Source organism: Oncorhynchus mykiss, chromosome 24 (assembly GCF_057628025.1).
Source record: "Oncorhynchus mykiss isolate SJ-2025 chromosome 24, ASM5762802v1, whole genome shotgun sequence".
Taxonomy (NCBI): domain Eukaryota; kingdom Metazoa; phylum Chordata; class Actinopteri; order Salmoniformes; family Salmonidae; genus Oncorhynchus; species Oncorhynchus mykiss.
In genome coordinates this window covers 25,911,019-25,927,074 of record NC_143045.1, presented here as the reverse complement: position 1 = coordinate 25,927,074, position 16,056 = coordinate 25,911,019, and the positions used below count along the sequence as shown (strand labels likewise).

Below are 16,056 nucleotides of genomic sequence, written 5' to 3'. Positions count from 1 at the left end.
AAGTACTGAGTAAAGGATCTGAATTTCATTAGATGTTTTTATACATTTGAAAAAAAACATCTAAAAACCTGTTTTTTGCTTTGTCATTATGGGGTATTGTGTATAGATTGATGAGGTGAAAAAAACAATTTAATACATTTTATAACCTAACAAAATGTGGAAAAAGTCAAGGGGTCTGAATAATTTCCAAAGGCACTAAATGTCTGTTTGGTAATAATCCCCCAAACTCAGCTTTACTTTTCCATGTAGTTAAACCTGACACCCTAGCTAGCCACAGTACACAACATATGCCTGCTTCTTTCAGTTATATTCAACACACTCCAAAATATGGGGAAAGTAAGTCACAAATAAAAATGCCATAATTTCACATGATTGTATGCGATGGCAGTTGTATATTTGCATAAAGCTTATTATTGGGTGGTTCGCTTAACAGAAAACACCTAGCGGCTGTGTTGTGTTCTGACTTCTGCTGAGAACTGCAGCCTAATTTAATGCCTGTTCATCTCGGAGCCCCAGGCCCTGAGCCAGCCTGCCTGTGCTGCCTTGGACCAGAGTGACTGGACTGGCATGTGTGCGGTCAAGGGAGTGAGTGCGTAATTTCTCCTCCAGTGATTGTCCACTCAGGGAAAGTTCTTCATTTCAATTAGCTGGACAAGTGTGCTGTGGACACCTGCCACCCTTGAAGCTATTCCCGTATTGCAGAGTTAGCCTGCCGGCCAGCCAGAGGCAGTCCATCCCTACCCAGCCTTAAAGGCCTGAGGTGGATGTTTCTTGCGCTGTCCCACACACACTGTACATACTCAAATCTGGGACAGAATGAGCATGCAGCCGACAGCATGATCTGAGGTAAGCGCTGACTGGGAAATCCAACACGGGCATTAAAAACCCTGAGCCAGTGTTACTGACCAACAGAAAACACAACTCATTTTGCTCTGAACGACGACGATAACCTGAGGGCTTGAACATTATTGTACAACATTTTACATGCACCAAAACCCCCTGCAATGCTGCTTTAACTGCCCTTCAATCCTATAGCTCTATGTTCTTTGACAGCCACATTCTCTCTCCACTCAGGTTTAAAACAAATACAGCCTGTTTCTCTGCTAATGAGCCTGCTCTCAAGGGTCAAAAGACAACTCAAGGTGTGATTTCACCTTCAAGTTCATTTACAGTGTTATTGGTCTTTAGAAACAAACACCTACATAGGCCTGCACAGTGCATGCCTCTTTCTTTATTGTTAAAAATGTCCTTGAATCAAATTCATGTTTATTAAAAAATGATTGCATAATTTTTATCAAGGGTTCTTTTTTGCACACAGAGCAGAACATATCAAAGCACCATACAAATCTGTCAGAGAGTAGCATACGCTGGAATATCAAAACAGTCTGCACTTGAACTAAGTACTGTACAGTCAGACTGGACTCCTGTCAGTATCATCATTATTACTGGACACCATTAGACTTGACATGAAGAGGTGCATTTAAAAAAATAAACATGTTGTATTGTCACATACACAGGATAGGTACAGTGAAATGTGTGGTTTTCTAGGGTCAGCCATAGTAGTATGCCACCCCTGGAGCAAATTAAGGTTAAGTGCCTTGCTCAAGGGCACAGACAGATTTTTCACCTTCGGCTCAGGTTTTCAAACAAGTAACCTAGCCCAATGCTTTAACTGCCAAGCTACCTGCCGCTGGAAACAAGGGGAGAAGAGAGACTGTATCAAGAAACAAGCACATCCCCTAGATGTTTCTCAATTTCATACTGTAGTCATACCCAGCCTTAAGAGAACATGTGCCTCGGCTTGGAAAGCTTTACCTCCGTCAATTCTCAGTTTGAAACCTGATCTTGGTAACAGAGTAACAATGGCTCTTTTTATGTCTCCAAAAAAATCAAATTCCCCAATCAATCTCAGCGTCTTCAGGGAAAAAACATTGTGTGAACAACTACAATGTGATACTCTCTCATTCGATCAAATGCAGCGAAGTCTTTAGAGCAGTCACCCAGGGAAATTCTACCTCACTACGGTTTCTAGACAACATGCTGATGTAAACAAGTACGGTGGTGGTGCAGCTATGGGATAAATCAGACAGCCAGTCATCTACCTGTAGCAAGCTCCAGACCAGCCGGCCTCACAGTGACACTTATATACCAAAACTAAAACCGGCAGCTCTGGCAGCTGTTTCATGACCAGACCCTCACAAAACCTCCACAGAGTACTCTCTTCACTGCAGGTCAGCAATTCACCCAGTGTTATAGAAACCAACCAACAAACCAAAAACGAAAAGACCTCTCCACAAGAGGTTAAAAACAAAATGTGCATGTTGTCTTACCTTGGGTTGAGCACGTCTAGGGAAGGCAACTTTAGGATCGATCTGGTAAATATAAAGAAGAGAGAGGATTAGATATCAATAATCAAAGTTGTCAATCACTTAAACAACTAATAAAAGGGGACTTGGATGTGTGGATTTAAAGCATTCCTCATGGATCACACATAACGGCATGCACGACACAATATTAGGATTACCCTCAAAACTGACAGGACAGAGACACTACACAAGGGCTATTCAAATCAGGCCTCGAGGTCCGCAAGTCCCCTTCAGGGCTGCTGGTTTCCATCCATTCCCTCTGATCAAGGACTGATTCAGACCTGGGACTTCTTTAGTCAATCAATGACATGAATCAACCAATGAACTACCAGGGAGAGAAGAGAACCAGCTGTACTGGGGAACCATAGGGCTCAAGCACCCTACACTAGTAAACTATTATCAGTGTGGGATTTCACACAGATTAATCAAGTCATATTAAAGCTGGCTGATTTAAATCAAAAGCACCATTTTAATTTCCCTTTGCCTCATCAAAAAGTCCAGGTCCGTCAATTCACACAATCTTGCATTACTCCATAGAAGCATAGCTGATTAATAACTCAATAGCCCTTCACACATGGTTTAGTTAACGTATATTGACCGAGAAAAATGAATAACTAGCATTAATGCCCAGGTTGCTATTTAAACACGATGTGAAAAATGTAGCAGCAAAAAAGCACCATAGAATTATACATTTTTATTGATGGCACATAGACCACTTAATGCCATAATTGTGCAGTAATTAAGTCTAAATCAAAAGTCCATTCAATATGTATTGAATGAGAGGGTTTTAATTAATGCTATTCAAAGCCACTAAATGTTTCCCTCCTGGAAAACATCATTTTAATTTCAAAACACATAACGCTGTCCTGAGTCATCTACTCTTTTAGCTTATATTATGGATTTCAAATACATGGGTCATACAAGGCTGCTTGGCTGCATGCTTTTATGGAGAACAGCTAGATATAATTATTTCCTGATTCCATCCAACGGGTTATTATGGCAGCCAATGTGAATTGGCACATTTGCACATTTGGGATTGAATACAATGAGACCTGAAAACAAAAGGTATTGTATTATTAACTGTTGCAGCAGTTTACTGCACAACAGTAATTCATGTTTTCACTATTTATTACAGGATTTGCTCTGTGTGCGGAACTGCAGATTCGTGCCTTGTCAAAAACAATATTTTTTGCTAAAACTAAAATGTGTGTGATATCAAGTCAGGTGTTAGAACTAACCACAACCACAGGACTTCCTCAAGAACAACTTAGGCAAATTAATCTTTCTCAGCTGATTTGCACATTAATGTTCCCCTCTGACACACACTTCTAAAGGTGAAATCATGCACAAGAACACATCCCGGTAAACGGGACAGTCAGTGCATTAAAACAGCCAGGACATTCAAGACACATTTTCCATTTGTCACAGTAAGGTTGAATACAACACCAACATTCACTCTTCCTGTGAACAAAGGATTTCTCCTTTCACATTTTCATCTTTAAGGCCACATAGCTAAAGGGGGAAAAGACCATTAGTGGAATATTGTGCATAAAGTAGGTTGAGAGCTTGTCAATTGCTTTTAAAAAAAGTAAGAACAGAGGGAAATGTAACAGAGAGAGCTGTCAGTGTGTGACGGACAAAAATAGACGCTGTTAAAAAGTGACTGTCTGAATTCAGCTGTCTGAATGCATTAGCAGAGTGTGGAATGTTTTAGCCAGAAAAGTGTTTAGTCTACAAGAGATTGTTTTCACAAATGACATCAGCAGAAATCCTATCGTCGACAGACACTGAGCATTATTCAACCCCAAGTCTTTATTTCCATGTTGTAAAGGCTTACATAAAGCATGATGCATGTCAAGTACATGCAGTATGTACATGCAGTACGTGCCGCAGCCTTGGCGTATCCAATCGAGGGAAATACATGTGCCACAATGTAAAAAAAAGGCATCTCCAATTGAAATAATGCTAACTGCTCGTGTACCTGTGAAGTAACTCTTTACTAAAACTAGTAACAAGTTAACGTTGTACAATTAATTAGGGTTTAAGGGCATTTTGCAAGGATATGCTATTCTAATAGGGATTCATGTAGACTGAATGTTAAAGGAATATATACTGATTGTATCCTGATGAAAGGACAAAACACACAGTAGCATTGAATTCCCCATGCAGACAAACCAAACTGTCTTTGTTGCACGGACTTGAATTTTCCAGCCCAGCCTCACCCGGCAGTGTGTTTTATTTTCGCTTCCACACTGAGGTAGGAATAATTCTGGGAAAATGATCATGCTGATGCCCTTTTAGTGTAAGAGCTGTTTGAAAAGACCGCCTGAAATTTCTGCCTGTTTTGGTCAGGAGTTTTGGCATCACCAGGCAGTAAATTACTTAATAGACCAATAAGCGTTCCAAACCTCTGTCAATAACAGCACATTTTCAGTTTCCCCCTCCCAATCAGACCACTCCTAGACAACCTAGCAAAATTATTAATTAAAATTGCTATCTGCTAAGAAGCTATTTTTGTTTATTTTTGACACATTTTTATTTGAAATAATCACAGTAAGGTACTTAATTTTTACTCAGAATTGATTTGATATTGAGATAAAAACAGCTGCATTGGACCTTTAAGGTGAGATGTGACTCTCCTCCATTTCACACTGCATTTCAGCACTTTAATGTAGAACACCTCCCAAGGCACAGAGGTGAGTTGGCAGCTCAATGTTGCCTCTATTACATTATACCAAACAAGCAGTAGATCCTCAAAAGACTCTACTCTTGGTCCCTTAATGCATAGATAATGTCATTAGCCGTTTTCAAATAAGCCTATGTAGACGCAGGTCCAGAAAGAAGAGGGGAGAGATTGCATCAAAGCACACTTTAAGGTACACATTGAGAGTTAGGGAGTGTGTGTGTGTGAGAGTTAGGGTGTGTGTGTGTGTGTGTGTGTGTGTGTGTGTGTGTGTGTGTGTGTGTCTACTTCCTTTGCTGGGCTGAAACTAGAGGTGTACTAATTCATCTCAACATTACATTCAAATCTGCAATCATAAAAATCCCTGTATTATAAACAATTCATTAGGCTACAAAATACATAGAAGTGCGCATTTAAAATAATATCAGTGTAGTTTTCCAGAAGTGACATGTGGAAAGTTACAGGCATTTCCTTTTCCATCTTCAGCTATCTGTTTCATAAACCTAAAGCTTCTGGCAATGTCAGAGCAGTTGGTGTGAGTCCTTGAGGACAATACAGACTCCACCGCTCCTAAAGAACAAGCCCTTTGAGCACTCACTCACACAGCTAAGTTAGGGCGTACACTACAACAACCACATACAGAACATGAGTACGGTGTGACTTTACAATGAATCAGTATTTTTGGTCCCACATTACCATACATCTTTACATGGTAGTTACATAGGCAGTTACAGTGTAGCTACACAGTATTACTTAACCTAAAACTACTGTAAGGTTAGTGTCATGCACAATTTCATAGATTTTATGAACTCACAAATTGAGTTAAGTGATATGAAAAGTGGAGAAGTTATTTTGCAAACACATTTAAGTTGGTTTGCAAATGTACCGTTAATGCATGTAAAAAAAAAAAAAAATGTCAGTGTATTCTCATTTCAAACAGGTCACACACATTACAATGTACCTGCCTATGTAACTACCATGTATTTGCATGCTACATAAAGAATGCCAGATGGGCATTCCAATCCAAATTAACCAACAGAGTAGCACGAGAATCAGCAAGAACAAGAAAACTGACCCATATGGAAAATGAAACACTAAATGCAGGGCGAATCATCACAATACCATTTTTTTGCAGTCAATGCATTACTCTGACTAACTCACCTTCAGAGAAACATGAAACTTAATTCGAGTGTCAGTTTTAAGCTATCCAATATCAGAGAAGGCTGGTGGGAAGAGCTATAGCATGGGCTCATTGTAATGGTTTGAATGGAACGGAGTAGAACATGTAGTTGCCATATGTTTGATACCGTTATATTTATTCCATCCCAGCCATGACAATGAGGCAGTCCTCCTATAGCACCTCCACCAGCATCCTTTGATCCAGCCATACATTCAGAAAATCAATATACTGCAACAATAAATGTAACAATATTTTATGCCTTTCTCTGGGGATAACAGTTAGTCTTGGGTTTGTTATTTCAAATGGGTCAGGTTGTGGGAATGTGTGCACTTTAGCAGACTTGCAGTGAGAGAGGAAGTGGATAATATGCAGACAGAGAGGAAGTGGATAATATGCAGACAGAGAGGAAGTGGATAATATGCAGACAGAGAGGAAGTGGATAATATGCAGACAGAGAGGAAGTGGATAATATGCAGACAGAGAGGAAGTGGATAATATGCAGACAGAGGAAAGTGGATAATATGCAGACAGAGAGGAAGTGGATAATATGCAGACAGAGAGGAAGTGGATAATATGCAGACAGAGAGGAAGTGGATAATATGCAGACAGAGAGGAAGTGGATAATATGCAGACAGAGGGGAAGTGGATAATATGCAGACAGAGGGGAAGTGGATAATATGCAGACAGAGGGGAAGTGGATAATATGCAGACAGAGGGGAAGTGGATAATATGCAGACAGAGGGGAAGTGGATAATATGCAGACAGAGGGGAAGTGGATAATATGCAGACAGAGGGGAAGTGGATAATATGCAGACAGAGGGGAAGTGGATAATATGCAGACAGAGGGGAAGTGGATAATATGCAGACAGAGGGGAAGTGGATAATATGCAGACAGAGAAAGTGGATAATATGCAGACAGAGGAAGTGGATAATATGCAGACAACAGACTTGGGAGGATGAAAAATTAAAGCTAACTCAAGGTGGGGTGCTTTTTAAAAAACACATTTATTTAGAACTACATTTTGTAAACAGAAAATGCCTGATGATTGACTACGGTGCATGAAAAACAAAAACATACAACAATGCATATATAGCATACTAAAATCTATAAAGACAGCTGGGAATGAATTTTCACAGAAAACAAATACAGAATGACAATCACTTTATATAATATGCAGATTTAACAATTAAATTGCTCCCCATCTCAAAACACTCAGATGTTGCGGACAGAAAGCTTTGCAGTTGCCATCAGTGCTCAAATGACTTTATGTACTATGGCCCTCAATGGTAAAGAAAGGTTTAGCAGAAGGTCTTGTCATTTCTGGGGGGAGGTGGTGGGCAATGCCCAGAACACATAATTAGCTAGGCTACTTATTGCATGTGGCTGTGAGTGTGACTAATTCAAATAACATATCACAACTCCGTAAAATACAACTCAATACGACATAGTCAATCATGCCAGGCAGGTGGGTCACAAAAGCACAAACACTTAAAGTGACAGAAGAGAGGAGACATACCGTTTTTGAGTCTAATTCGTGATGTGGCTGAGCTAAGACGTTATCTACACTGGCAGCATCTACGTAAGTAACGAATCCAAAGCCCCTGTGAAAATAAACAAGGAACACTGAGTCAGTGGTGCAGGAGAGTGGTCAAACAGCCTATCAGTCAGTTGTATGTATAACTACAGCTGTTACATTGATACAAACAATAAAGCCAAATGGCAGGCTACATTGTAGCCTAACAAATATAATGCAGCCAAATGTTACATTGTAACAAATATTTACCAAAGTTGGCTATGTTGGTGTATCCATAGGCTACTTGATATCAAAATAGTTGAACTTTCATAATATCATATTCAATTATTTCTTAAATATAAATGCAATTTCCTTTTAATGCTGCACAAAGAATCATGTGAATGAAGTGTCATTAATTATTTCCCATATTTTCAGGCATATTCAAAGATCCACCAGTATTATATCTTTAGTGGTGGTCAATGTCAAATTGCGTTACCTTTGCAAAGCTCTGATTCAATCGCTTGTAAAAGCTCGACGTGCGACAAAAATAAATGGCTGCTTGCTTGCTAACTGATTTTGCGTAATCATAAGGACACTGCAAAACCACAATTAATACAATTGCAAACACAGGGTGGATATATTAGCTAATTACCTGGAGCGTTTTGTCGTTGGATCTCTCATCACCATACATTCTCTGATTTCCCCGAATTTAGTAAAATAGTCTCTAAGGCTGTCTGCAAAAGAAACACAAACGGGAGGTTACTGGTCGTTTTCATTCTTCTGTCAAATATAGAAAAGACTATATGTATGAGCTTTAAATGCCTCTAGTTACTAGTATGCACATAGGGGTCGAATAGAGGACTTCAAATGATATCAAATAAAAATAACCTTGCGCGCACTGAAGTAGGTACGTACACACACACACACACACACACAGAATCAGACGTTGCAACTAGCTCCGGCAGCCTCGGCTACTACAAAACACAACCCGACAATGCCACACTGTAGTCCGCAAATTATTTCCTTACCTGGTGAAGTTTGCCAGCTGAGACCACCGATAAACATTTTACTGTAAGGGGAAAACACAGCAGAAGTGAGTCCAGATGTCAGATCGGCCATTTTGACGTGTAGCTAACTACTTGGCTAGCTCTAGCTAACTACTTGATATAGCGACAGAAAGCGAACAAAACGTAGGCAGAGCAGCAGCAAGAGAGCTCTAGTTTTCAAGCCCAGCGAGCTATTGCTATAGAAAAAAGGGGCAGGCCGTTTGCTAATATAATCAAACAAAGGTGTAGTTGACTACATCCGGAAGGCAACATCAATGTCAGTGCTTTGATAAGCCGGGCAATATTGATACAATGTATAACGATAAAAGTGTCAGTGCTGTTCGCAGTCTTACCCCGGGTCGTGTTGCGAATCATTAGGGCTTCCTCCAGATGTGGCTTGGCTCCCGTCTCCCTCCATAGCTAACCCAACTATAGCCAGTAACTAACGAAGACAGGCGGCACAACGCTACACCGAAGCACGCTAAAGAGAATTTTACTGAGCCGGGAATGCAAGCGTCACACGTGGGATCAGCTCAGCCTGTGTCCCCCTCCCTCCCTCGACCCACATGGGGCGGGGTAAGGGCTCGTCACCTAACCAATTCAATTGACGTCATTAAGCATTCCCCGCCCATATACAGATGACCCTAACTAGATTTGTGTGTGTGTGTGTGTGTGCGTGTACGTGGGCGCGTGCATGAGTTTGTGCGTGTGTGGAGCAAAGGAACAATTAGATTAAAGATATACCAATAAAAATTTAACATTACTGTAACATTTTAATATTTAACAACAATTGTTACTGTAGCAACTCCTATATTACTATGTCTCTGTGTGTGTGTGTGTGTGTGTGTGTGTGTGTGTGTGTGTGTGTGTGTGTGTGTGTGTGTGTGTGCGTGTGTGCATGCGTGCATGCAGCGTGCATTAAATAAATTTGGTTAATGCAATTGACAGATGATTTGCTACAACATTTTAGGGTAACCTTTTCTCTACTATGCCACCATAACTGTGAAGTTAGTAGGTGGAAAACTATAGAGCATGCTAACAACATGTTATATTCCTTTACACAGAATGTATGTGTCCTTGCCTGATATAGGCTATTTCATAGATTATCATGATACTGGAATATATTTCAGATGGTCACTCAGTCCTCTGTAACATCTGTGAATTTGACATAAAACACCAGATCAGTTCTCTGCAGCTTGATGGGTAGCTTAACAAATCTCACTTCCTATAGGAGATAGAGAGAGAAAGAAAGAAAGAAAGAAAGAAAGAAAGAAAGAAAGAAAGAAAGAAAGAAAGAAAGAAAGAAAGAAAGAAAGAAGAGACTGACACAGAGACAGACAGGGGTGGAAGAAGAGGGCCCATTGACAGGTCATCAATATTTTGTTTCCCCACTTCTTTATTTGTGTTTTTCTCCCTTAAGTAGAGCTTTCAAACCACATGAAATAAAGGCTGCACACATCAAGCCAAAGACTTGGCAAAGTCGACTTAAATCTGACCGATTGATTGGCATGTGGAGGCTTGCGGTTTCACCTCACTGGCTAGCTAACACTTAGGAGCTGTCTTACTGTTGGCTAACTACACAGAGAGAGGCACCACTGGGCCCCTTCCTCCCCTAGCAGTTGGTTACTTTTTACTCAGAAATTCAATGTGAGCGCACAACAAAATCCTATGCTGCAACCAAAATCATAGTTCACCTCACGCAATCATTTAGGTGACAGTGTAATGTTATTTTGTATTCATTGCAGATGATTGACATTAAGGGATGAATGAATTGTTGATGGATAGATTCCAGTTGGCAAGACAGGAAAACAATATTTGCTGAGGAGCTTTTTGTTGTTGTTGACATTTCAACTTTACAATCTAATGACTGCTTACTCGGTTGCACCTGTTGGAATTTCATGTTTGCATCTGCATCTGAGGCTGCTCACAGACAGACAAGGTTGGTTTCAGTATTAAAGCTACATGCTAAAATCTAGGTCCATGGCTTCATAATCATTATGGAGCAGACAGTGCTCATTGTAAAAATGATCTTCAAATTTCACACACAAAAAAACATCACCTCTACTTGCCTATTTAACTTTCATGAAGTTTATAATGACATTTTAAATTAAGCGGAGCTTGCTGTAATTCAAGCTACACCATTTTTTATAATTATATCATTAACAGTAACAAGAACATTACTTAATGACTATCATACGTTATTTAGGGTGCTAGGGCATCATCCAATTATTAAACAAGCATCATAAAATAAAGTTCTGCCCAAATACCAAATATCTATTTGATAAACCTTCACACAATTAAATGGCTACATGTGGGTAAAAAAAGCATTTCCTCTCCTTAAATGATGTTCTCTCCTCACAACATGCAACATAATAATCAACCTAAGAATACTTACAGAACCACATGAGGGACAGAGGTGGGAAGAGGACAGGACCAGAGGACATGAGGATACAACACAATGGAGACAGAGCCCTAACATTGTTGTTAGATATAATCGGGTTATTAAAAAAGAGAGAGTCAGAACAGTATAGCTCTACTGTATGTTTATCACTGTATAGAAATGTCTCCAGCCATCAACAACCTGTGATTTGACATCTTTAAAAGGACTTCTCATTTTCACACATGCTCAGTTTATTATAGCAGGAGTCTATGGTCACTTCCACAACAATATGCCATATATTACTTACATTTATCATAAAACACAGCGTTTATCTTGATATCGATCAACTACACTTCTTATGCTTTAAGTAATCTTTAAGTATGTTATTAAATTAATTTTAAACTATTTGGTTTAAAGCTTACAATGTACAACCTGCCATCTACGAACCTGATCTGGAGCTGTACACAGCTGTGGTGAGCAAATAATAGCCAGCTCCTCAATCAGTGAGTCAACATTATCTGAAGAGCGACACACACAAATGTGTGCATTGATTACCTCAGATACAGAGAGGACAGGTTTACTGGTGGAGGGCTTTAACACGGATGGAACAGAATGAAATAAAGCAACAGACCTGACAGACTGGAGTTAGTTGGAGCCTCCTGGAGCCCCAGGGATCTCTGACAAATTGGTGCTGCTATTAGAATGTATTGTAAAGAGGCAATTTTCACAGATCACACCAAGTAACGGAGATAAGAGGATCCCCCAAGACTTTCTCTTCTTGGGAAGATGAGTGGAGGAGAGGAGAGGAGACTGTAGCATTATCAAAACCAAAGATAATAGGAAATGACAAACTGTGACTTCATTAACCAACTGGGGTCTTGGAGGAGTCACTTCATTTCTCTACACATTTTGCAGTGGCCTCTGAATCTGTTAAAACCGACTGTAGACAACATATTCAACTGCTATCATTTAAATCACCATGTATGCAGTGCAATATTACCACCAGATGCTTCTCTAAAGACAATGAACTGGAAAGGAAAATAAACCAAGTCGCTATTCTGATTACTGTGTGGTAACCACAATGTTACTAATAAATATAATATAATACCTGCTGATAAGTGACAAATAACAACATTTGATTGGTTCAACATTTGATCATTTCTTGCTAATTAGTAATTTAGTAGTTACAAGTAATGAGCAACATGTTGCCTAGTCCTAACTAGTCCTAGTCCTAACTAGTCCTAGTCCTCACAAGGCTGCATGATACTAGGTAAGCAACACAACGTTTGAGAGAGTTCCTTCTATGTGGGAGAATGAGCAGCATAGTATGCTATTGTCTTCCACTCCATTGTCCTGCCCCAGATCTATAGTATATCATACCATTTAGAAGTCAGCTCCTGATAAATGTAATGGTTTGGGATTGTCATAGCCTGGCAGACAGATATTCCAATGAGAATGAGAAACCCGCTAAGCAGAGAAATAAACCCTTTTACCACATACATATTACTGGCCAAACTGACAAGTTACTGGCCAAACTGACACATTACTGATCAAACTGACATATTACTGGCCAAACTGACATATTACTGACCAAACTGACATATTACTGACCAAACTGACATATTAGTGTCCAAACTGACATATTACTGGCCAAACTGACATATTACTGGCCAAATAGTAACATATTGCTGACCAAACTGACATATTAGTGTCCAAATAGTAACATATTGCTGACCAAACTGACATATTAGTGTCCAAATAGTAACACATTGCTGACCAAACTGACATATTAGTGTCCAAATAGTAACACATTGCTGACCAAACTGACATATTAGTGTCCAAATAGTAACATATTGCTGACCAAACTGACATATTAGTGTCCAAATAGTAACACATTGCTGACCAAACTGACATATTAGTGTCCAAATAGTAACACATTGCTGACCAAACTGACATATTAGTGTCCAATTAGTAACACATTGCTGACCAAACTGACATATTAGTGTCCAAATAGTAACACATTGCTGACCAAACTGACATATTAGTGTCCAAATAGTAACACATTGCTGACCAAACTGACATATTAGTGTCCAAATAGTAACATATTGCTGACCAAACTGACATATTAGTGTCCAAATAGTAACATATTGCTGACCAAACTGACATGGGTAAAATATAGCAGATTAGTGTGCTGCAGCGGTTTATGTTTTGTCTGCTCAATTAACACCAAGAAAAACAAGACATGTTAGAACAGAATTCCCCATGTGAACAGATCCCAAGTGTATTTTCCTTCCATCCTGTTAAAATGCAGACTGATCATTTCACGTCGGCTGATTGCATGGCAAAGATCCTGTTTTGTTTTTATGTGTCTTCATTAAATGTTGAAAGATTTCCACAAGTGGACAAAACCCCTATCTGTTTTTATTTGTTACTAATTAAAACACATATAATTTGCTAATGAAAAAAGCTCTCCATGCCCAGAGCAGTATCACATTACTTTGCCTTTGTCGACTGGTTGCATTATGTTTTGTTTTGGTTACAGTGTGATGTGTCAGCGTTGTCCGATGCCTGTTGCTGCCAACAACTTTAGTGCAGTGACAGCCACACACAGTCACACACACACTGGCACATTCAGTTTAATAAAAATACTTCCTGTTTTTTGTGTGTTTTTTTACCTGGCACACCAAGAAAAGCCTTAAAACAAAAGCTGTGAGCTTTCATTCTAATGAACTTTCATCAAAACATATGGGTCTGAGCATCAAAGACACAGCTTCTCTCACCAGCTGGTAGAGAGAGAGACCCCTGCATGAGCAGGTAGGCTATCCGCACTACTTTGTAATACTCTCCAAGACACATTAGTAGATCAAATGGTGTTGAGCACCCGCATACTTGAACTACAAAAACACACAAAATATTTTCATATATGCTCATTTTGGTTACCTGATGTTTGTTATTATCTTAATATACATTTATTCACTCAGTTATTGTGTATCAATATTCATTTTCTGTGTCTGCACACTTATAATTCTATAGTAGGCTAAGTGCCACTTGTTCCATCCTGTTGACTGACATCTCTAGGCTTTGCTTTGCTACTGTGTTGTTAAGCTGTCTTCATGGGTGACTTGTCAGTCCCAGTAGACCTTTCACAGTGACAGGTCCCACTTATGGACAGACTGTAACTGCAACTCAATGAGAACTGCCACCCTACGTAGCCTGGCACAAACCCACGGAAAAGATGCCTAAGTGGCATTAATTCCGGGGTAAAGGTTAAATCACAAATATGTTTAAGAGGTACAATAGGCAAAATTTTGGCTTTGATTTATGGGCAACATGAATGAGCTCATAATATTCAATTGCATCCAGCCGGTGTGCTCGGAAATATATATATTATTTGGACTATCTATGCTGTTACATCGACCATACAGTATATGTGCTGTTTGTGTGGATCCAAAAGACCAAACTCTTTCCCTCGCCTGGGACTAGGACTGGGACTTCAATGGATCTGGAAGCTCATCATGTTCCTAGACAGCAACAGCTCTTTGCATAGCAATATCTGGGCTGTCGGAAACACACTATCTACGGCTGATCTTCTGACTTCTTACACCATCTTGTGGCCATTTCACATGTCTCAGCCGAGGCCTCTGTTGTCAATGGAAGATCCCACTATCAAGATGCTGCTATCAATTGACAGCACTCACAATGCAGGAAGCAGAATAAAGAAGGTATTTGTGACTCTACGCCCTAATCTATTAGGTTTTGCTCTAGGCCTTTCTCTGAGACAGATATCACACGAGGTGATAGGATGACAGATACTGGTCCAAAACTAAATGAATGAGTCACTAAATTACCATGACAACAACATTATTACAGAATTCCAAGAAAGAGCCACCACCACAACTAGTGATGTCTACTGACCCATTCTGTCCAACTCCCTCTGCTCTCCTCATTCTGCTTGTAACCAGAGCTGAATTATTTTAGGTGTCAGTCACCCAGCTGCTCTTTATTCTGCACCACTCTTCTTGCCCAGCCCCTGTGCAGAGAGAGAATCACTTATTCTTCTTTGTTGGAGTACTGTACTTAACCAGTCAGCAGTGCACCACCTCACTGCTCCTCTGTAAAGGAGGAAGAACAGTTCCCTGGCAGCCAGAGTCAAAGGGCAGAACACTTTTTGTAATTCATGAGTCTTTACCTAGAGAGGCCTCTTGCTTTCACATTGCCACCTCATAGAGAGAGGCAAAAAGGAGCTTGTTCAGAGTGTACTGACCTCTTTGAGATAGATACTACCTGGCTGGCAGCTCCCTTAAACAGCACTGCACGGTACATCTTCAAAAGGCATGATCTATTGCCTGTGAAAGGCTAGTGTTAAATCGATGTGAGTATACACTGTATAGATATGGAAATAACCTCAAATGACTGATTATTACTAGTGGGTTAATTTCTCACCCTGAGGTAGTGATAGTATAGTTTTTCTATCGGCTCATTAAAACTAACTCTTAGCAATCATTTTGGAATGTGCGCTATTGTGAGCAGTAAAACCCATTTCTGTCCAAAATAGCCTACACACGGACAATCATGTCAGATATATCCTGCTTATCCTAAATTAAAGACCTTACTTCTTACTGCTCGCAGCTATATTTGTAAGTGGTATTTCATATGAAGATATGAAATATCACTTACAGATATAGCTACGAGCAGCAATGAACAGGGTTCACAGGATGACAGAAAGGACACAAGATGTAGGAACTATCTTCCTTTATGTGCAATCACAAAATCATAAAGAAATAAATACAACATCTGGAGTGACGCGAGCTTACCAGATGAGCTAAATTCCTTCTAAGCTCACTTCAAGGCAAGCAACACTGAACGATGCATGAGAGCACCAGCTTT

The 16,056-nt window shown here is 39.8% G+C and overlaps 1 protein-coding gene across 13 annotated transcripts in view; it reads right to left on the bottom strand.

Annotated features, from left to right (window-relative positions):
• Positions 1 to 9,367, bottom strand: part of msi1a (musashi RNA binding protein 1a) — a 330,671-nt gene extending 321,304 nt beyond the window's left edge. For 8 of the 13 annotated variants that reach the window (XM_036961345.2, XM_036961349.2, XM_036961347.2 and 5 more), the window contains exons 1-5: positions 9,143 to 9,362; positions 8,772 to 8,812; positions 8,396 to 8,477; positions 7,747 to 7,831; positions 2,331 to 2,372 (exon numbers count right to left, since the gene is read on the bottom strand). In XM_036961345.2, coding sequence (XP_036817240.1) covers positions 2,331 to 2,372; positions 7,747 to 7,831; positions 8,396 to 8,477; positions 8,772 to 8,812; positions 9,143 to 9,207 — 315 coding nt within the window. In that variant the 5' untranslated portion in view covers positions 9,208 to 9,362. Of the gene's footprint in view, positions 1 to 2,330; positions 2,373 to 7,746; positions 7,832 to 8,395; positions 8,478 to 8,771; positions 8,813 to 9,142 lie in introns of all 13 variants that reach the window. The other 5 variants (XM_036961343.2, XM_090218795.1, XM_036961340.2 and 2 more) reach the window with 1 other exon arrangement.
• Between the last annotated feature and the right edge of the window lie 6,689 nt (positions 9,368 to 16,056).